This window comes from Abrus precatorius, unplaced genomic scaffold, assembly GCF_003935025.1.
Source record: "Abrus precatorius isolate BTA unplaced genomic scaffold, Abrus_2018 Scaffold3, whole genome shotgun sequence".
In the NCBI taxonomy this organism is placed as follows: Eukaryota; Viridiplantae; Streptophyta; class Magnoliopsida; order Fabales; family Fabaceae; genus Abrus; species Abrus precatorius.
Genome location: NW_020874373.1, coordinates 25,154,808 through 25,179,156, shown reverse-complemented (window position 1 = coordinate 25,179,156; position 24,349 = coordinate 25,154,808). Strand labels below are relative to the sequence as shown.

The window sequence follows — 24,349 nt, the reverse complement described above, 5'->3', positions numbered from 1 at the left end:
CTAAAATTGAACACGTGATTCTTTATTCGAGGAAAAAAGTAGCATAAAATATTATACAAAATGAATACTAAAGTGCAAGGTCCTTGTCTTTGATCTTATGCAGAGTTTATAACCATTAACATGTGTGCATACTATACATATTCCATGAAATTTTTAAATGACTTAAACACTAATATTTTAATTAAAACAGATAATCAATATTAATTAAAACATTTAAAGGTAATTGATAAACACACTCATATAGCCTTTTTAAACATAAAAAATTCAGAGAATAGAAAATATAAATTAGGATAATAACAATCCCAAGTCCAATGACAACCCAAACAAATATAATAAAAGCAAGTGCTAACATAACAAGGTTTTCAATGAAAGGAAAATACAAGGAACAATGTCCAAACATAGTCACGAGTTGCATAATGCAGAGCAACCAAGTTAGTGAACCACAGAATAATCTACCTGGTCATGACGCTTGAAACACCAGTCCAACCAGTGGAGAGATGATCTAAGATCACTAGGTGGAGGTCTCGAAGGTAAAATTGATTTCTTTGGTTTCATATCCTCTGAATACACACTCCCTCCCGCAGTTGAACGATTAACAAAGTACAAAGAGTTGCTATCATATCCCCACCTACTTGGATTGCTCAATGCATAGCACTTCGTCCACCCAAAAAACAATGCAATGTCTCCCATTGTTTCCATCTTCACATAACCCATGGTTGAGAAATCTATCTTGTATACATCCAATCTTTCCATAGATGCAAAATTAACCACTAGAAGTTGCCCATCACAACTAACCAACTTAAGAATAAGGCCAATTATCTTGGGAATATTCTTCAATTTTAGAAATTTCAAAGTTGGAGAATTCAGCCTCAATACTCCTATCTCACCCTTGTTAGTGATAGCATATATGGTGTTATCAAAAACCACAAAGTCAACTACTGTCCAAGGTTCTCCCTGTGCAGAACAAGTAACCCAACAAGAATTTCGAGATTCATAGATATGCAAACATTGAAAATATTTACCTGAAACCACTACGATGAATTCCTCTGAACCTTTTGCAAAAGCAAATAAGGCATTGCAACCCAAATATTCTATGTTACCATTAAGTGCTGACATATTGATTTCCACCTTTCTTCTCACAAAAGGATTCATTAGAAGAAGTTTGTTGTTTGAAATACCAACCATAATCACATATCCACAGGAAGACCCTGAATAGAAAAACTCACTCAAGTAGCAATTTCGCACCGAGCCATACACTTTTTGTTCAGGTATGCTAAAGAAAGAATAAGCTTGCATGAGAAATGATGTTTGGACCACTAATGGTTCTTGGGATGCCATCAAATCTCTCAAGTAACTTTTGTGAAATATCCTCCAGCTCTTGCACACTCCACCAAACTGAAAGAGGTCATCAAAATCTAGTTTCTTGGATATAATATCAAAGACATCCTCAGGAAGTTCACTTTTCTCTACCATTTTTCCCTTCAGTTTTCCTACATTCATTAAAAAAGGACAAGACCAATATTGGTGATCTCCGGTGTAAATGAAAGGAATAGATATAGAATTTTATTTATGTCTAACCATATTATGGAAATGAGGAAATAAAGAAGGATTTGTATCCTCAAGTCCAATTTAAATGTAATACCATCCTTAGTATTCCTCACTGTGAATAATTCATGATCATGCTGCTATTTAGTAAACAGTAGACATCTATTTTCATTCTCACACAGACATTAACATTCTAATCAAAAGCATGAAGCATTAACAATATTATACATGGCAAGTACTGAGAGAAAGATTCAGTTTTACAATTGCATCCACTTGTTTCCAAGGCTACAAATTAAAAAAAAAACTCTAATTTGGTAAAAATAACTAGTTTAACAACTCTTTCTGTAGTTAATCAAGGAACTAAAGCAGAAAAACTTACACTTTTGAAGAGAGAGAAGGGATTCATTCAAATTATAAACAAATATTTAATTAGTTAAAATTTTTAATTCAAACCTAATTTTATAATTACTATTTTATTTATCTAAAGATAAATCAGTTCCACATGACCCTTTAAAATTTATAAATTTTTAAATTAATACGTAAATTAATTCTCTCTGACCCAAAACAAGTAAAAGAAAAAATTTAAAATATTTGAATTACCTAAAAGGAGAAAAGAAAGGACAATTTTTTCAATAAAGATAAAGTTGTTATCTTTAGATTTATCAATCATGGTTCTAGTTATAAAAACGACCTCATACCCCCTCACTAGTGTACATGATAATATTTTTTATCAAATAAAAAAATTTCAAGATTCATAATAAAAATAAAATAACATACTGAGATACGAACATGTTTCATTTTTTTGTAGATAGCAACATAAAAAGCAACTAATCTAAAAGATAGGTACATGTAAAACAATACTTGATAGCGACGATGGAGCTGAAATCTCAGAACTATTTGATTTGTTGATATCACTGTCTTCGTTTTCTCTCTTCATTCTATCTTTTTTTGAGTCACTTGAATATGTTTTCTTTCTTCATTTTTTATTTTATTGTCAATTGCCGTGATCTCTGCCTTTTTTCTGCCTTAATAATCGAGCTTAAAACTTTGTCATAAAGAGGACATATTTTTCTCTTTAAAAAATAGAAAAAAAAACACGTCAAACCTTACCCGCCATTGGTCACATAATATCAAAATACTAATATTTTTAAAACTTATAAAATAATATATTTGATGTTTTAATAAAAGCAATTAATGATATTAAATTCCTGCTCTCCATTTTATTAAAAAAATTGAAAAACAAAATAATAATTAAAAAACAAAGTAAGAAGAAAAAAGCATAATATTTTACTAAAATTGGGGTAAAATAAAAATAACAACAACAATAATAAAGAAAAAAAAAGAGGGGGTTTGCGTACAAGAGGTCAAAGACCTCCAAGTTTGTATATAATGCATGACAATTAAGACTATTATTATCTTAGGCTTTAAACTCTGTTTATTTTATGTTAATTTGTTATAAATGACTATTTAAAGAATGAATAATCATTACTTAATATTAATTATTATTTTCTATGAATAAAGATGTTATAAATTCAATCATAATGTTACACATTATTATTAATTAATACTTTATATTTAGCTATTTTTATACAATTGTTTATCCTATAAAATTTTTATATTTTTATTTAATTTAATTTTTTAATAAAATAAAAATAAATAAAAAGCATCTAAATTAAAAGATAGGTATATATGAAACAATACTTGGTGGTAATAATAGAGTTGAAGTGTCAAAACTATTTGATTTGTTGATATTATGTTCATCATTTTCTTTCTTTATTCTTTATTTTATGGTCACGTACTGTGATTTTTGCCTTTTTTCTGCCTCAATAATTAAGTTATAAAACTTTGTTATAAAAAAAACATATTTTATCTTTAAAAAAATATAAGAAAAACGCATCAAAATTCATCCATTATAAGTCACTTAATGTAAGAATTTTGATATTTTTAAAACTTGAAAAATATATATTTGATGTTTTAGTAAAAGTAATTAATGACATTATAATATTTCATTTTATTAAATTGGAAGACAAAATAATAAAAAAATAAAGTAAAAAAGAAAAGGCAAAATATTTTATTAAAATTAGGGAGAAATAACAACAATAATAATAATAAAAGAAGTTTGGCTTATTTGCAAAGAAAAAGTGAAAAACCTCTAAATTTGTGTATAATGTATAGCAATTAAGACTATTATTATCGTAGACTTCATGTAACATCCTTATTTTATATCTCAAATACTTATAATAATTTAAAATAAAAAAAGAAAATAAAATAAATTCATTTAATACTTTAAATTATTGGGCTGTAAGCCCTGTATTCTAACAAAAAAATATATTTTAAATTACTCATTATAACAAAATTAAACTAAATATCACAAATTTAAAACAAATTGACAAAAAAAATATCTACAAACTCTTATTAATTAAAAATAGAACTTAATCACAATTATTCCAATTCTCAAATTAATATAAACATTATTAGAGCAACTTTTCATTACAATCTCACTAAAAGTATAATTCTAGACTAAATTAATATTCTTTTACTTTTCAATTTTATTTTTTGAAAAATAATTCATAAGAGTGAATATTTTCGTTCCACTAAATTTTTTATTTTAAAAATAAATCATGTGAAACAAAAATATCATTTAATACAATATGAAAAATTTTATTTAAGTTAAAAAGCAAAATTATTAATTTAGTAATGAACAATTCATTATTTATCATGTTGCTATTAAAAAAAATTATAATATCAAATACGTCTCTCAACTAATATTTAAATATTACTTTATTCAAGTTATAATTAGAATAATTTATATATATTTTTTATTCTTTGAATTGAATAATTTAAAATTTAAATTATTGTGAACTGTAACTATTGGAGGGACAAAACATTTAAAGTATATGATTTATAAACTTATTTGTGCTTATTATTATTCTTTATATTACACTAATCACTTAATGTATATATAACAATTAATTGAAAAACATATATATTTACTTAGCATCGTAAAATATTGATTCATAATATGTTTATGTATTTTTTTTCATGTAAAAATGTCAACTCTAACAATTTTTTATAATGTCAACCTCACTTTAAAAAAAATAAATAGTTTCAAAATGAATATATTTTATTTTATCCTCTTCTATTCATTAATTCATAATATTTTTTTATAATAATTTTAATATTTTAATTAAACAAAAGATTGTCAAATATGTTATAGTGTTGAGTATTATATTAGTTTTTTTTTTATTTTCTCTATTTAATTTATATAATATGAAGTTTATACTTTATTAAAACTTATTGAAATGTTAATATTTTTCTCTCTAAAAAAATATTTTAAATTATTATAAAATTATAAAAATAAGTTTAAAAGTTTAGAATACAAAAGATCAACATATAAATAAAAAAATTAATAATAAAAGATTAAATTATAGTAAAATATAACATAATAAGAATACTCAGTAGAAGATATTTTAATTAATTTAAATATTTTATTATAAATAATTTAATAATTTTATTAAAATAAATATTTCGATTATGATGTTGTGAATTATTCTTTATTTATATTATATAAAAATAATTTTGTATTTTATTAACATTATTGCATTTTTATATTCTTTTTCAAGAAAATGTTAAAAATTATTATTGAATTATAAAAGATACTTGGAAAGAATAGAGTACAAAAGATCAAGTAACATTTAATTAAATTGTGAGAAAAATTAATAAAATATAAATGAAGTAATAAAAATTAAAAATAAAAGATTATGAGAAAATGTAATGTAACATTATAGTGGAAGCACATTATTATTATTAGTTTATAGATTAATATTTTAAATAATTAATGAATTTTTTAAAACTTTAAAATTTATACATATTGTCTCTTAGGTTCTAAATATCATTAAATATATTATTAAGATATATAATAAGTGTTCAAATAAGTATTATGTGCATTTATGTTTAAATTTTTAAATAATATTTTACTTAATTTATACAAAGAAAACATATTCTTCATTAAAATTTGATATCATATTATTAAATTGAATATATTATTAATTTAATAAAATATATTTATTAAATATTAAACACATTATTATAATATAATTATTAAATGAATAAGTTTTGTAAGAAAATTAATTATGATTAATATATCAGTCATAATTCTAATTAATTAATATACTAATTTATTTAACGAGTATTTTGTTCTAACTTGTTAAGTCACCTCTTTAAAGTGACACTTGTATCGTTATAAACTTCCTAATCAGTAATATAATTACTAAATTAAAATACTAACAAAATACATTAAAAAGAAATATTTAAAGACTAATACTTATTTTATATATGTATTGATACTTGATGACATGTAAAAATATTTTTTATACCAAAAAATAATAAATAAGAAACAATAACGTACAAAAATTATAAAAAAAAAGCTTATAAAAACATATTAATGAGTTTTTAATGAATTATAAATATATTTTTTATTTAATTATGAATTATAAATATAAATTTTATTAAATAATATATAAAAATATTACCATTAGTTAACAATAATAAAACTCTATGTATTGAAGAAAAAAATATAATAGATAATCTTTTTATTATTACAATTGAATTTTTATTTGGTTATATATGAATAAATTAAAATAATAATTTTTTATTTTAATTTTATTTTAGTTTTATTTAATCTTAAGAATAAATTTTTTTATGTTGAGAGTAATATATAAATTTGTATAAGTTAGACAATTTTTTGTCGTTTAAGTTTTTAAGATACATATTAGTAATTTTATTTTATCTATAAGATTCTAATCTAACCTTAACTGTACGCACTTTTTAGTTTATAAAATTTTGATTTATTAAATTTTTTAGCTTATATAACTTTTTAGCTCTATTCTTCGTTAGTTAGAGATAGAATTAGGCAAATTAAATTTTTTAACAATTTTAATTATGTCTCATAGAGTTTCCAAGACTCATGTATTCATTTGTATTCATTTAAATTCACAAGTCTGAAAATAGAGAGTTCTTAAACTTATGATCTATTCAAATCCTTTTTTTAGATAAACATTATCATGCATAAGATATTCATAAATCAAAATTTTGTCATTTAATATATTTTGTTATAAATATTTTTCCTATTGCAATGTAAAATATATATATATAAGGAATTTTCCTAAAATAAAAATTACATAATAGAAATAGATATAGATTTATAAGCAAGAAAGAAGCATATTTATATGCCTTTAGTAATAGTTACTGACGTGTGGTGTGGTGTCATGCATTTTAAAATATGAAGACTCGTTCTTATCCCAAATTAAAATGGTTACGTTTGGATTCGTTGGTCAGAAAAAGGATAGGCAAGTGGAACTCAAAACTTGTCCTTATGCTATAATTGTCCCCTTTGTAAGACCAAGACTCCGTTTGGAGAGAAATGTATAATTTTTAAATCGCTTTAAAAATTTTAATTCTGAATGTATTTTTATATTTTATTTATAATAGTAAACTATAAATTTAATTTACAAATAATTTTTATAATGTATAAAATATATGTTTAAAAATTAAATTAAGAAAAAACACGAATATGTTTATTTTTTACAAAAATAACTATAAAAAATATATGCAAAAAATAATCTTCTAAATTTAAATACATCAATGATTCTTCATAGATGTGACGAGGGAAGTTAATACTTCCTCTATTTTTAATAAGACCATTTTTAAAAAAATAATAATTTGTGACCCTTTGTAAAAAACCTTTTATAGATTTTAAAAGACTCATCATCTTTATATATATATATTAAACTGTTTAAACTTCACAATATTTAAAAAATAACGATTTTTTAATAGTTTTTAAAGCTACACAATAAAAATTTATATATAATAAATTTTATTAAAAATTATAAAATATTACAATATTCAGTACACTAAAAATATTAAATATTATAAATTTAATAAAAAATTATTATTTTTTAATTTTTAACATGTACTTTTAGATACGCATTAAAAAAATTTGTTAATATAATAAGAGTTTGACTTTCAATATAGACAAACTTAAACTTAGAATGTTATGATTATTTTTTAAAAAGTGCATTAATTAATTTTATTAGCTTCTCAATTGATATTTAGTAATTTCTTAATATTTGGTTTGACATATCCATTAAAATAACTCTTAATATAATAAGAGTTTAAATTTTTTTAAAATATTGAAAAACTTAAAATGTTATAACTAATTTTTTAAAATTAACGAATTAGTTAATTTTAATAACTTTTCACTTCTTGATACTTCTTATTCTATTTAATTCATTTATAAGATAATTTTAACTAACTTACATAAATGAATAAAAATAAAAAATTATCAATTTAGTCTATATACTTAACACACTTTTTTAATTTGGTCCCTATATTAAAAAGTATATAATTTAGTCTTTATATAAATAAATATTTACAAATTAGTCCTTGTCGTTGAAGTTTATTAATAGTGTTAATTTTTGTTGATTACATAACTTGACAAGAGTATCCATTTGCACAATTGGTCAATGACTAGACAATTGGCAGAGGGTTCTAATTTGGCAATTGCATGTCCTTGAACTTAGGCTGCAAATTTAGATATTGAAAGCTTTTTAATTGTTGAAGTTGTTGTAGTTGTGTTGGTTAATTACCCCCTTCTGATTTTGATTCTTATTGTTTACCCTACTTTTGTCATTGTCAATTTGCATGTTGATTTACTAGTTAACAAAGTTGTTGTTTCCTTTGTATGCACCGTATAGCTTTGCATGTATCCCTGATATTGCAAGCTTCTTGATGAGAACATTGGGTTCCACATTTCATTTCCTAAAAATGTCACCTATCCTTCTTTTACATCTATCTCTAACATAAAAACTCTTATAAAAAAAATGCATCCTATAAATAACTAAACACACCATTGATTTAGCATGCAATAAAAAAAAATTGGTGTTATTTATGTGAATCAATGAGGGATAACACACTTTTTTTTTTGCTGCTTTGCAAATGAATAAATGCTTACTATATATCTTGTGTAAAATTTTCTTAACTTTGTTCTTACACTCATCACATTGATGTTTATTTTAAGAACGCATTTTTGCATGTACAAGTAATTCCTAAAGGCAAATCAGAATAAAAAGAAATTCATTATAAATAAGAAGAATTAAAATAGAATAAAACATTACTTTATCATAAATAACGGATATACAAAGCAAAAACACTCGACAAGTTAAATAAAATATCGTTCAAATGAGAAATTTAAGGCTTTAACAAAAGAAATAAAAAATGAAATAATCTTTAAAACTCGTCTATACTCAATTGTAAAGATGATGGTGGGAAAGATGAAGGTGATTCAGAATTCAAGTGTCTACTTATTGACCAAATTTATAAATATAAATAATTATTGAGCCATGTCATCAACAAAAATTAACACAATTAATAGATCTCAAACAATAAGAACTAATTTGTAAATCTTTATTTATATAGAGACAAAATTGTACACCTTTTAAGTGTAAGGACCAAATTAAAAAATGGTCAAATATATAGAATAAATTTATAATTTAATTTAAAAGTAATTAAAGTTGTTAATTTTTATTTTCTAAAAAATTATAAATAAAAATTTTATCTTCATTTAATACTATTGAATCCAATTCTATTAATATTTATATTTTTAATTAATTATCAATTTCATTTATTAAAGGTAAATAGAAATATATAATAAAGTGTCTTAAAGAAAAGAATTATTAAAAATTTTAGAAGGTGGCTTAAGCTGAAAGAATATTTAATTAAAAAATTATTATAAAGAAGTAAGGAATATGAAAGAGAAAATGGGAAAAGAGGAAAGCAACAAAGAAATTGAAAGGGGACAACGGAGTTTGTGAATTCTATGCAACAGCACTGAACTGAACAATTTAATGTAACGGGAGTCGATAGATTTTTTGAGGCACGCATTAATTGTTATGAAAGCAAGTTTGAACTTCTCATTATGATGCCGTACGGTGCTGACTCGTAATTGGGAAGTGTAAAATCTTAATGAAGAAAGAGGTGCCCTTAGGATCAAGTTGTGTAGATCTTATACAACCTATATTCATCCCAGTAATGGGTTTCAACAGCTACTCAAATTTGTTCTTTATTTTGTTGATGCTGTGTTGTTATTTGTTAGAAGTTGGGGTTGCCTTAGACACCATCACATCATCTCATTTCATGAAGGACCCAGAAACTCTAATTTCCAAAGATGGTAACTTCACATTGGGATTCTTCAGCCCAGAAAATTCTACAAATCGCTACGTTGGAATTTGGTGGAAGTCTCAATCCACAGTCATATGGGTTGCTAACAGAAACCAGCCATTGAATGGTTCTTCTGGGGTTGTTGCAATATCTGAAGATGGCAATCTTGTGGTATTGAATGGACAAAACCGAGTTATTTGGTCATCAAATGTGTCAACTACAACATCCAACACTAGTTCCCAGTTTTCAGACAACGGAAAACTTGTTCTCATGGAAAGCACTAAAGGAATCATATTATGGGATAGTTTTCAGCAACCTTCAGATACAATACTCCCTGGTATGAAATTATCATGTAACAAAAGAACGGGTGAGAAAGTAAAAATTACATCATGGAAAAGCCCTTCTAATCCATCCATCGGGAGCTTCTATTATAGTATTGAACGCCTAAATCTTCCCGAAATATTCATTTGGAATGAAAGTAGACCATACTGGCGCAGTGGTCCATGGAATGGTGGAGTCTTTATAGGGGTACAGTGGATGGTGACAAGTGCATATATTACTAGTTTTCGTGGTGGAGATGATGGGAAAGAAAATATTGAATTCTATTACACAATTCCAAATGAATTACTTTTTTATATCTATAGCCTGAATTCACAAGGCCAAACTCAATTAAAATATTGGAATGATGAGACCAAAGAAATGCAAGTTAGGTGGACTAGTCTCCAATCTGAATGTGATGTTTATGGTGTATGTGGTGCATTTGCAAATTGTGATTCAAAGAGCTCACCAATATGCAGCTGTTTGAAAGGGTTTGAACCAAGGAACAAATGGGAATGGAATAGACAAAACTGGACTAGTGGATGTGTTAGGAGGACTCCTTTGCAGTGTGAAAGGGTCAAAGATCAAAACACTAGTGTAGATAGAAAGGAAGATGGTTTTTGGAAACTGCAAATGGTTAAAGTTCCAGATTTTGCAGAAGGATCAACTGTTACACAAGATATATGCAGAAGCCAGTGCTTGGAGAATTGCTCTTGCGTTGCGTATTCTCACGATGCAGCCATTGGCTGTATGTCTTGGACTGGGAATCTACTTGACATTCAGCATTTCTATGATGGAGGTGTTGATCTATATGTTCGTCTAGCTCATACAGAATTTGATATGTTAGGTATGTTTGTGTTGATCTAATCCGACGTTTGAAACATAGGTTTGGACTGAATTTGTTAACTTCAAATTTTTCTGGTATGACAGATAAAGGAACAAATAAAACAATCATCATCATTACAATTACAGTGATATTAGGAACTATCATAATTGTTACTTGTGTATATGTCATGTGGAGGACTTCTAATCAGCCAGGTGATATACCATCTACATGGTTTCAAGTTCAGTCATAAAATTTTCAATTTTTTATTGGTAAAGGAACCGATGTTATGTTTCTCACTCCAGCTAAACTGTGGCAATCTATTAAATCAGGAAGGGGAAAGAAGAACAAAGCTTTCATGCTGTGTAACAAAGTTGAAATATCAGATGGCCTTACAAGCAACAACGTTATTGGAGAAATATCACAAGTTAAACTCCAGGAGCTATTACTATTCAATTTGGAAAAGCTTGTAGTGGCCACAAATAACTTCCACTCATCCAACAAACTAGGGCAGGGTGGTTTTGGTCCGGTCTACAAGGTAACTTAAAACAAAGTTATCATATTTATGGCCATTGTCAATTGTTATCTCTGAATCTTTTATCCCAGGGGAAACTGCAAGATGGTCAGGAAATAGCTGTTAAAAGACTTTCTAGAGAATCTGGACAAGGGCTACAAGAATTCATGAATGAAGTAGGCGTGATTTCCAAGCTTCAACACCGAAATCTTGTAAGACTTCTTGGCTGCTGTATTGACGGCGACGAAAAGATGTTGATATATGAGTACATGCCAAACAAAAGTTTGGATGCTTTTGTCTTTGGTTAGTTTTTTGTTGCAACCTTTAGTTTTTACCTCATATCAATTCCAAACTTTCATGTTTCCCTTTATTTAGATTATATATATAATATTTTAGACACAAAGAATTGTTTCATGGATAGTTAGTTATCTTGAAAGCATGCTAATCAAGGGATTTAGGTGACTCAGTTTCATCTTCTCATGTTATGTTCAAAATAGTATACTAATATCCTTATTTTTTAGACCCATCAAAAAATGAACTCCTAGATTGGAAGAAGCGCTTTAGGATAATAGAAGGAATTGCTCGAGGAATGCTTTATCTTCACAGAGATTCCAGACTAAAAATTGTTCACAGAGATTTGAAGGCAAGCAATATTTTGTTAGATGAAGAGCTGAATCCAAAAATATCGGACTTTGGTATGGCTAGAATCTTTGGAGGGACTGAAGACCAGGCCAATACAAACAGGGTTGTTGGAACTTAGTAAGTGAGCCTTCTTTGTCCAATATTATATTAAAATATTTGGAGAATCATTTCTTACATTTCAATGCAGTGGCTATATGTCCCCTGAGTATGCAATGCAAGGATTGTTTTCAGAAAAATCAGATGTCTTTAGCTTTGGTGTTTTGATACTAGAGATTGTTAGTGGGAAACGAAACTCAAGCTTTTATGACAATGAACATGCTCACCTTTTAGGATTTGTAAGTCTCAACCATTTATATTTGGCTCAATTATGAGTTCTTTTACCTTCTGCTGATATAACTTCCAAATGATTTTCTTTCTTCTTTTCATTTTAGGCATGGATACAATGGAGGGAAGGAAATATTTTGTCTTTAATAGATACAGGGATATATGATCCTAGTCATCATAACCATATTTTAAGGTGCATACACATAGGACTTCTATGTGTACAAGAACATGCTGTAGACAGGCCTACTATGGCTGTTGTAATTTCTATGCTTAACAGTGAGATTGCATATCTTCCTCCTCCAAGTCAACCTGCATTCATCCTGAGGCAGAATATGTTGAGTTCAGAGTCATCTAAAGAAAGTCATCAACTCTGCTCCATCAATACTGTTAGTATTACAGACATGAATGGTAGATAGCAAACTGAGAGCACTAAAACTGGATTTTGAAGACAGTGCAAATGAGGCAAATACTAGACATTCTGTCAGAGCACTGAAAATTTGTTCCCTTATTTGACGAAGTACATTGTAGCAAACTTAGAGAACTGAGCAATAACTTAAGCACCACAGTTTATAATTTAATGATTTTACATCTCCAGAATATACCTTGATGTGGTTGTTTAAACAGAACTCTGAAATATTCTCTGTTTTGCTGATTGATGTATGGTTTGGGGAAATAAATCTCTGGTGCTTTTGGTACTTTTTTTTAATCAAAATCGAAGTTTTAGTTTGCTACTTGAATAACAAAAGTTATTATAAAGGTCAATGCAAATTCTTTGGATAAAATTCTAATTTTAATTAGATAATAATATAAATATACTTATAATATTGCATCTAAGTTTTATTTTAAGTCACGTATTTTTATAATTAACTTTTAAGCTTTTATAATGCATTAAAAGTGTGTTTGATAGACCCATTTTAAATTTTAAAAAGTTAATTACTTTGATTAATTTTCTTTAATAATAATAATATTTTTAATAACTTATGTATACCTTAAATACAAATTGGATAAAGATACTGTTTGTGATCACTAATTTTGAACCAAAATAATTTTTTAATTTTTACATTATATAAATAAAACTGAACTATAAAAAAGCGGAGAGAATATTACCGATGTATACTGTCCTTCACAACAGCGTAGTAGTAAAAAAATTTGATACATAAAAACTTCTTTATTATTAGAAATTAAAAGTATTGAATTTAAAAAATTTAAAAGTAATATATTTTTATATATTTATTAATTATATTTTCTTCACAATATATATATATTGAAAGATTTTTCTTTAATATAAGAACGATAGAAATAAGCTTTGATTATTAATATTATTATAAATTATTAAATTAAAAAATATAAATTATATAAATTTTTTAAAAAGTTACATTGATTTTTTTAATTGATCAAGTAACCTTTTAAGTTTATTAATTTTTATCGTTCGTATATAATTGTAAGATTTATATATACTTTCTACACTTTCATATTAAATAAATTAGATTAATAATTTTTTAAAAAACTTATTAAATTTAAAATGCTAAATTTTATGTCATCTAAACAGCCTACTGACTTATTTAATTGAACATAAATATTATTAATGTAATATTTTAAAATTACATATATTATTTATTTAAAAATTTCAATTTATTAATATAAAAATAAATTTAAGCTCATTAACTTATTTAGAGATATATTTTTTAACCACTTTATGCAAAATAATTTTTTAATAGATTTATAGGATAAGTTAAGCTTATAAAAGTATTAAAAGATGAATTCAAATGATCTATAATTTTGGCGAAGAACTATAGTTGTCTAAATTTGCTTAGGTGAAAAAGTGATTTTTATTTAAGTAAAAAAAAAGTTTAAACTTTTAATTTTTTTTAATTTATAAAAATTCAAAAAATATATATACAAAATTATATGGTCACACTTTATAGTTATCTTTATTGTTAGTCTTATATACAAATAATTTTATTTTCAAAGAGTTTCTTTAGAAAATGCAGAACAATAGAAACTATAAATATGTCAATAAAAAATTTCTTAATCTTCATGTTTTTATTACATATTTTGAAAAAAAACTCATCAAGATGAAATTTCATCTTGAGAGTCTCATATTATATAATAATACAATTGTTTGTCAGTAAAATTCTCAAAATCATTATCTCTATAATTATTAGTATTATTTTTAACAATTTAACTTAATTTCAAATAATTATACTTCATCAATAGCATAAATAATACATTAAATACTATATTTAAAATATATAATATGATGATATATGGAAAAATTTATATTAATTAGTTAGTTATTAATAAGAAATAAAGATTCTTCAAATGTTTTATAATTTAAAAAAGAATAAAATAAAGTTATAAATATTTTGTAATTTTAATTTAAATAAATTTAATTTATTTAAAGGAAAATTATTTTTTCATTAAATTCACTTAAGCAACATTTTTTTTACTTAAATTAAATTTTTTTGTCAAATTTAGTTTAAAAATTTAAATTGCAAACTACAATTCTTGCTAATAATGCAAAAAATTTAGATCTCAAAAGAATATCTCATCAAATTCAAGTATCAATTTAAAAAATAAGCCAAATTCAATTTTCATCTCTAATCTTATATCCCTTTCGGACGGGAGGAGGATAGATTGATCGTCAACACATTTAAAGTATTAATAATTTTTTGAAATTAAAATAATATTGAAAATAATTAATGTAGAGAATAAAACATTTTAATATTTAAAAAATTATGAATCATAAAAATATATTTTAAAAAATGTTAAAAAGATGCGTTAGAGGTATCCAAATTCAGGCTTTTATAGGAGAGAACGTGGATGCACAAGAAGCGTTGGATAGCGTGAACAGTAGAGATTTTGCTGACTGCATTGGACTGCACAGATATCTCGCTTGCTTCCTCTACCTCATGGTGCTGTCCCAACTCCCAAACAAAGTGGAATGGCTTCACTCTCCACCACCGCTACCACACGTGTTCCTACTTTAACCACCACTCACAGAACCTCTTCGACGCGAGCACAAGCTTTGCCTCCACCCCAGCCCTCTTCTCCTCGCACGCGGACAGTGGAGAAGGAATTGGAGAAGCTGAAGGCGAAGGAAGCGAAGGAGAGGAAGGAGATGGTCAATAGAAAGATAGCATCACAGAAAGCTGTGTCTGTTATACTTTGGAGAGAAGCCACGAAAGCCGTTATTGACAAGAAAAAGAAGAAGGGTCCCATCAATTCCAAGAAGCTTCTTCCCCGAACCGTCCTTGAAGCCCTCCACGAAAGAGTCACGGCTCTGCGTTGGGAATCTGCTCTCAAGGTCTCTTCCGTTTGTTCTTTTTTTTTTTTTTTAATTTATTTTTAAGATTTAATTTAAATGCACTTTAATGTCACCCAATGGAATGCTATGTTAGCTACAATCATTGATTTTATATGTGAATGGAGGCAGGTAAAAATCCCTATGAACACATGGTTTGCATACTGTATTTTAGAGATCAGGATTTTTTTCATTTTTACGGAATGTGGTAAATGTTCATTTGCCTACTCTGAGCACGTTTATATCCGTCTACTTGTTTTCCTTCATCCTCCATATCATGTATTATATTGGCTAGTGTTAGAGTATGTTAATCTCTCCCTCTCTCCCCATATCCTTTCATATATTACTTCTGTTCCTCTATCTAATTGTGGAAGTGAAGTGAGCATGTGCCAGTACTTATTTGGATACAATTCAAGAAACATGAAATGTCGGAGGAAGAAAGTAAAGATACAAGGAAGCATTTTGCATTTAGAATATAGAAGATAAGTTTTAAAATGTGGCAACTTAGGAAGAGTTAAATTGATGGACGAGGAAGCATTTTTTTACTGAATTACTGTTGTTTAAGGATTTCATGTACTGGGAAAGAAATTAGATTAGGAATTCATTTGCATGTTATGATTTTTAAGCGTGAGTTTTAAAACAATGGTTGAAATGTATTTGTGCCTACTGTCTCTTACACACACACTCTTCTTACTGTCTTTTTTGTAGGAAGACTTCTTAATCATGTCAAATGATACTCTCATGGTTTCAGGTTTTTGAACTACTGCGTGAACAGCTCTGGTACAGGCCTAACTCTGGTGTATACATCAAGCTAATAGTCATGCTTGGAAAATGTAGGCAACCTGAGAAAGCTCATGCACTCTTTCAAGCTATGGTTGATGAGGGTTGTGTTTTAGATTGTGAATCTTACACTGCATTGCTATCTGCCTATAGCAGGAGTGGTCACATGGACACAGCCTTCTCTCTTCTCGAGGAAATGAAGAGGACACCTGGCTGTCAGCCTGATGTTCAAACTTATTCAATCCTCATAAAATCTTGCTTGCATGTTTTTGCATTTGACAAAGTTCACAGTCTTTTATCTGACATGGCCAATCATGGAATCAAACCCAACACAGTTACCTACAACACCCTTATTGATGCTTATGGGAAGGCAAGAAAGTAAGCTGTTTACCTGTCTCTCTCTATACCTTGTGGAAGTAATACATGCTCATTCTGGTTGCTGATAGAACTTGAATTTTATCAACTACCTACTTTTCCATCATAGTCTAGAATCTAGATACAATCAAACAATTTATTGATCAAAGAGGCTCTATCTTTTTAAAATGCAAAGTAAAGATAGCTAGATGGATGGCAGTGTTAATCTTTATGATTTCCATAAATGAGCTCTTTGGCAAAGTGCATTTTTGTTCCTACAGTTGGGCACTGACACACCATTATTCATCCCTGGCTTCTCACAACCTTCTTCCCTTCCAAGTAGTATAATTGAGAGAGAGAAATTGTTCTTGTTTTATTTAGTTTGTTTTGCTTGTGTTTTATTCTTTTTGCAACCAGCTGTAGCATGATTTAACATCATATTTGCATATCTCTAAAATATATTTCTTGTTCCTGAAAGGTTTTCGGAAATGGAATCTATACTTGTGGAAATGCTTGCTGACCGGCATTGCCAACCTGATGTATGGACCATGAATTCTACTCTGAGGGCCTTTGGAAACATTGGGCAAATAGAAACAATGGAGAGGTGTTATGATAAGTTCCAGTCTGCTGGAATCCAACCTAACGTTCAGACTTTTAATATTCTCTTGGATTCCTATGGCAAGGCTCAGGATTACAAGAAAATGAGTGCTGTGATGGAATACATGCAGAAGTACCATTACTCTTGGACAATTGTGACCTACAATATTGTGATTGATGCTTTTGGGAAGGCTGGGGATCTCAAACAGATGGAGTATTTGTTTAGACTAATGCGGTCAGAGAGAATAAAGCCTAGTTGTGTTACACTATGCTCACTGGTGAGGGCTTATGCACATGCGGGTAAGCCTGAAAAAATTGGTGGTGTCTTGCGTTTTGTTGACAATTCAGATGTATCACTGGACACTGTATTCTTTAATTGCTTGGTGGATGCTTATGCGAGGTTAGGTTGTTTAGCTGAGATGAAGGGAGTGCTTGAGATGATGAAACAGAGAGGTTGTAAACCCGATATCATTACTTATAGAACCATGATTAAAGTTTATTCATTTAAGGGCATGAATAGCCATGCTAAGGAGCTCATAGAGCTCCTTCCAACTGTGAAGAGGCCTCCACTAAAAAGGGACAAGCCTGACTTTTGATGAGAAAATCCACTGATACACCGTTCTAATATGTTTGGCTTTATCTGATCTGTTTATTTGTGCATATATCTACTAGCCTTTGAAGCTGGCTGTTTCTTAACTTTCCATCCTTTAGGAGATAAAGGGTAGCAATTTCTCATGCACTTTTTTAACCTACTATCCTTTATTGGGTGGAATCTATGTTTGTCTTATTAAATGTTGTCGAGTAAATCTCATTTGTTATTTGATATCATTAGCCAGGGGTAGTGTGTGAGCAATAATAGGCTTAGTTTGGATAAGCTTATTTTTTTATTACTTATAAGAGGGGAAAAAAAGATAAAATAAAATAAATTTTTTATAAGTTAAAATTAATTTATGCGTCTTATATTTTGAAGTTAGTTGAAAAAAATTTTAAAAAATAAAAGAGCATAAGTTAATATTAATCTATGAAAATATTTTTATTTATTTGATTCTCTTATTTGGCAAGTTATTATTATTATTATTATTATTATTATTATTATTATTATTATTATTATTATTATTTTGTTTTGCTTAGGTAAATATAAAAGAAACAAAAACAAAAAGGATGCATTATACTCAAAATAGAAAAATTATATGATACTATTTTAAGTAAGTAGGTAGTACTCCTTGCATAGCACGATAATGTAAATAAAGGTGAAATGTGAAAAAAATTATAAATTTAAAAACATTGAAGAGAAATTTAATTTAATTAATTGAATATTGTTTTATTAATATTCAAATATAAATTAAAATATATTTTATAGCAGTTGCTTGAAACTATTATTTAAAAAATATTAAAATGGTTTAAATATAATTTTATTCCTTACATTTCACCGAATTTCTTTTAATTCTTTTAATCAATTTTTTTAATTTTAGTTCTTACATTTTTATAAATTTTGATTTTAGTCCCTCATGTTGACCTGATCGAACTAAAAACTGACCGTTGACAATATTTCAATAAATAAGATTAGCATCAGGAACAAAAAATAAATATTTATATGAAAAAGTAAGGATTAAAATAAAAAAAATGTTTGAATTGGCTAAAATAAAAAAAAATTGCTAAAATGTGAGAAATAAAAATATATTCAAGCCTATCAAATTTTAGTTTAATCAATAAAATATTGTTTTAACTAATAAATATTTCAAGTTTCCACAATTATTTTAAGTTTAATATTTATTTTAGTTATTATTCATAAATTAATTTTTTATTACGTGTGTAAGTTATAAATAACCATATGAACCCACACGTAAAATAAAAATGGCAATGTACAAAATTACATAAATTTTATAACATTACTTTTTATAAGGTAACATTTTGAATAAGATCTCCTTTTTAACTTTTTTTTTTTTTTGAAATTCTTGTAGGTAATTAAAGTTGTTAGATTAATATAAAAGTACAAGTAGTTAAATTTTAAAATGAAAATGAAATTGTAATATAAAAATAGTTATGATGGATCATTTAACATTCTAATTTTGATGAATAAAATAGTGATTATAAAAATTAAAACAAAATATGATGTTTATTAAATAACAAAAAATAAGATAAACTTAAAGAAATAATCTTGAGTGTTAACGGATTAGTTAGCATAGTAAGAATAATATTTTGTTTAAATAAATTGAAGAAGCATTTGATGATGAAATACTCCATTTAACTAACCATAAAAAGGAAAATGAAATTGTAGCGTGGAAGATGTTAGAGACCTTACAATTACATATGGAATATTATCAAAGATTTTAAGTAGCACCTTTAGAAGTAGATTGTATCTACTGATGGTAGACAAGGGACTCATGTGTACCTTTGTTAAGAAATGACATAGAGACATGAGTAGCTTTCACCTATTATATAGGAAGTTGACAATTAAATTGGATAATGTGTCATATTTTATCTATTTGTGGTAGGTCTTTTTTTTTTTTTTTACATCTTCTGATGTCTAGAATACTTACTTGCTCAATATTGGCAAGTTTACTATGTATTATTATAACCAATGTATTGATGGAGATGACTATTATGTGTGATTTATATGTACATTTTATTTAGCTTTAAAATGTTTATCACATGTTGCCATAGTATGATTATTTGGAGTACGCAACTCTTACTCCATTTGGTAGGTTGCACTATATATGCAAATGAAAATGCAACTTTTGTGTCAATAGTTTACTTGAAGTTATTTTACAACCTAATCATAGTTAATAGGTATGCATGGGGCTATTGCACTTGCATTCTTCTAAGAAACATTTAAGTGATGCTAGCATGCATCACACTTGACAAATTAGAGGTTAAATAATACTTATGTGACATTAATATATATTTTTTAGTTATGTTTTGAGACTTACTTTTGTAAAGTAAATTAATTAAATATTAAAATTTTCTTAATAATGCTGGATTTTTTTTACACTTTTTAATGTTTGGGTCTTGATATTTATTATTAAAATACACTGAAACTTGCTAGACACTTGTGAAAGGTTCAAGTAAAGTGAAGCCTTTTCTCACTTCTCTTAATCTAATCAAGAATGATAATGTTTATTGGACCCCATATATCACGCATAAAGCACATCATTCATTTTAAGATGTATTTACCAAAGTATTGCATTAATTGAGGGTTAACCTGATAGGGTGCTAAACATATTCTCTATAGGGTGTCAAATGGTAGCATTAGTTTCACTCATTCTAAGTCTATTGTTACATTACATTTATGTGCATGTTATTTATTTTATATAACACTATTATGATGTTTTTTTAAACTCATTTGAATTTTTTTTTCTAATGTAGGTGAGGTTAAAAGGATTGTTAACATACTACAAAACATGTTAAAAAGAAGGATAATTACTAAAGGAAGGAATTGAGGTTGAAGAACACATTTAAAAGTACTAAACATAAAGTATGTAAGTCATTTAAAAGACTACATCACTTAGCTGATTTGATTTAATTTAGGTGTTATTTTTTTTCATTAGATTTTATACATTATATCGATTACGTGTATAGTTATATATATATATATATATATATATATATATATATATATATATTCTATTCAGATAATTTTAAAGTTATTCAATATTATAAATACTTAAAAAATATTATTTAATATTACAATTACATAAACTATAAACATAAAAAACAATACTATACTATATAAATAACTTAATAATATTTTGCCTTATATTAAGTTAAAAATATACAATTTAATTTTAATAAGTCAAATATTGTTTAATATTGTATATATTTAAATTATAAACTTAAAAAATAATATTATACTATATAATTACTTAATAATAATTTTGCCTTGTATTAAGTTAAAATATATAATTTAATTTTTTAATAAATAAATACATTAATATGTACAATTAGTTAAATATAATATTTATGTATTCTATTGTTTTATACAAATACTTATTTCATATTAATCACCTAATACATGTGTAAGTTTTAGCAAAATTATATATCTAATATAAAATTTAAATTATATATATATATATATATATAATTTATTATAATCGTAATGTCATATACAATTGACTTACATATTTTAAAAATTTAAAATTATAAATCATTTAATATATGTCTAACTTATGTTTTGTTTTAAAAAATATATAATTCATAAATGACATATAGACTTACATATATTTTTAATATAAATATATTTATAAATTATAGTTATTAAACAAAATGATACAAGATAAGTTCGATTTATATTTTTAATTTTTACTTTATTATTTCAATTTATCTATGTTAGTACATATTTTTTTTTATTGAAACAAAGAACAATATTTTTAATATTTGAAGTAATGATAATATCTAACACTGTATTAAAAAAGTTCTACAATAGTGTTCGTAAACAAAAATAATATTATTGTTATATTTTTTAATATTATTAACTAAAAAATAAATGCATACGCAATGCAAAATAATAACAATAAATATTTTAAAAAATATTAAATTTAACTCTTAAGATTAAAAATAAGCTACTAAAAGTGGTAATACTTTATTGTAATTAATTATTTATGTTATTATTTTTTATATTTTAAGTAATTAATTTATAATTAATAATATTAATAAATATAACAATGATATTTTTTTTATAAATAATATTGCAAATTTTTTTCATAAATTATTAGATATTAACGTTGCATATGGGTAAAATATCCATAGACACTCGCAAAATTTATCCACAATGGGTAAGGTATTTACCTGCTGTATAGATACGGGTATGAGTTTATATATATATATATGCTTGAACTTTATTCTGCAATTATACATTGAATTTTTGTATTATTATATTACTTATGTGAAGTTATATAAGATTAATATAAAAATATATTTAATAATGAAGTAAACTAAAAAATTTATTTTGGTTTATAATTTTAATAGAAAAATTTATTTACTATTTTATATTATTTAATTAGGCTAATATAATTTAATTATTACATAATTAATATGAGATTGATTTTTTTAAAATATTATTTATATATGACACACATAAAATATTTTTTACACAAATATTTTTGTTAATAAAATCATATTGATGTTTAAATCATAAAGCCAATGATAAATAATAAATATATTATAAATATTTTATAAATTTTACAATCACCTATTATTATTGTAAACTTATTATTTATTAATAATATTTAAATTATATTTTTTATATTTTAATTTAAAATAATATTTTTCTATGCAACATATGTATTACAAGCATAACTATAATCTATTGAATCTAAATAATATTATTCTTACTATTTATTTACGTTCAAAGAAGTTTTTAAAAAGATATAAATATAAAAAATTATTGTTAATTTTTTTAATATATACGTATATTTCTTTATTATAAAATTTTATTGTGACTATTTATCTTTTATTCAAATTATTTCTTTTAAAATTTATATACATTATAAATATTTAATTCATTAAAATAATTTTTTAAAAATTTATATTTTTGATAAAATACTTTCGTATAGTATATGAGTTAAAAATACTAGTATATATATATATATATATATATATATATATTAATTATATTATATTATTTTAATTAAATCTATTATTTTTCTTACATTTTTAAATTCAAAAGTTAAAAAAAAAAATTTATGTATCCACTTTCTGTTGTTAGTATTGAACTTCTCTACTCTAACTCTATTCTCATTTTTAATATTTATCTCATTAAAACCTAACAACTATTAAACGTTATTTATTAGAGTTAGTTGTCAATGCCGTCGTAAGAGGTCACCAAGTGATCTCACGAAAGGACAACCATTGTACAAATCTATTTCATTATCGCTCTAACATTGCCAATAGATCAAATCTCACACAAGATATGGTTATTACCGACAAATAACTTGTGTGTTTAGTTTCGCTTATTGTTTCTAAGAATTTTAGTTTAGAAAATTATTATATTAAGATACATTTAGCATTTATGACTTTTAAATATTTGTTTTTTTATCTATGTTTGTACCTTATTCGGCAACTACATATTGAATTTTTGTATTATTATGCTGTTTATGTGAAGTTATATAAATATATTTTTCTCAAAAAAATGTGGATAATGAGTATAAGATATGTATGCGGGTATCCAAAGAGTACGAGTACGGGGATTAATGTTCATACTCACGCAAGTATGGGGCCAAAAATGGGTATTTTTTCAAAACGCAGATATGGAGATGAATATTATAGTACTCTACCCATTGACATCCCTAACGTTGCATTTAAAATTAGAAACATTGTTAATTATTTTAGCAAAGAAAAAGAGCATGTGTTTACATAGATAAAATTGAAAAAGAAAAACCTTGAAATAAAAGTAGAGTTTACATTGTTTTTTTTACTAACTTTAATATATAAATATATTTATTTTAAATATAAATATATAAATTATATTTTAGAAAAAAGTGAAACATGTTATATATGACTTATAATTTTTTTTATTTTTAAAATATAAAAATATTATATAATATGTATAACTTTATTAAATTATTTTTTAAAAGAAAAATATTATTAATTCGTATGTAGAGCATATAACTTACATTATATAAATAATTCAAAATTTACACTCAATATGTAATTTGAACTAAAATTACATTAGTTGAGTAAAAACAAGATAATAATTTTTTTTGAAAAAATAAGAAATTTGTCAGAAGAGTATTAAAATATCTTTTAACATATTTTTTCACATATTTTTAATTATTAGTTAAAATTTATTAAAAAATATAAAATATGAGAAAAAAAAGTTAGGAATAAAAAAAGTAAGAACTTATACAACTTTTTTAATTTTCAATCAATTTTAATTATTCATCATGAGTGTGTTAGAAAATGTGTGATTAATATTTTTAATTAATAAAAAATT

The 24,349-nt window shown here is 25.3% G+C and overlaps 3 protein-coding genes across 4 annotated transcripts; 2 read left to right on the top strand and 1 right to left on the bottom strand.

Moving 5' to 3' along the window:
* Positions 1-432: 432 nt before the first annotated feature.
* LOC113862377 lies at positions 433-1,473 on the bottom strand. The gene has a single exon (XM_027495466.1). The coding sequence runs from the start codon at positions 1,471-1,473 to the stop codon at positions 433-435; it is 1,041 nt and encodes a 346-aa protein (XP_027351267.1).
* Positions 1,474-9,476: 8,003 nt separating this feature from the next.
* LOC113863652 (G-type lectin S-receptor-like serine/threonine-protein kinase At1g11300) lies at positions 9,477-13,051 on the top strand. Of its 2 annotated transcripts, XM_027497298.1 has the most exons (7): positions 9,477-10,927; positions 11,011-11,118; positions 11,236-11,441; positions 11,510-11,720; positions 11,939-12,176; positions 12,247-12,394; positions 12,491-13,051. In XM_027497298.1, exons 1-7 carry the CDS (start codon positions 9,568-9,570, stop codon positions 12,797-12,799), a joined length of 2,580 nt encoding a protein of 859 aa, XP_027353099.1. In that variant the 5' UTR covers positions 9,477-9,567; the 3' UTR covers positions 12,800-13,051. The 2 variants fall into 2 exon arrangements, with proteins under 2 accessions (XP_027353099.1, XP_027353100.1); XM_027497299.1 differs by lacking the exon at positions 11,011-11,118 and having other exon boundaries at positions 9,481-10,927; positions 12,491-12,974.
* Positions 13,052-15,306: 2,255 nt separating this feature from the next.
* Positions 15,307-18,188, top strand: LOC113861938 (pentatricopeptide repeat-containing protein At5g48730, chloroplastic). Its single transcript, XM_027495053.1, has 3 exons — positions 15,307-15,690; positions 16,439-16,845; positions 17,300-18,188. The coding sequence occupies exons 1-3, from the start codon at positions 15,328-15,330 to the stop codon at positions 18,012-18,014; spliced, it is 1,485 nt and encodes a 494-aa protein (XP_027350854.1). The 5' UTR covers positions 15,307-15,327; the 3' UTR covers positions 18,015-18,188.
* The last annotated feature ends 6,161 nt before the right edge of the window (positions 18,189-24,349 follow it).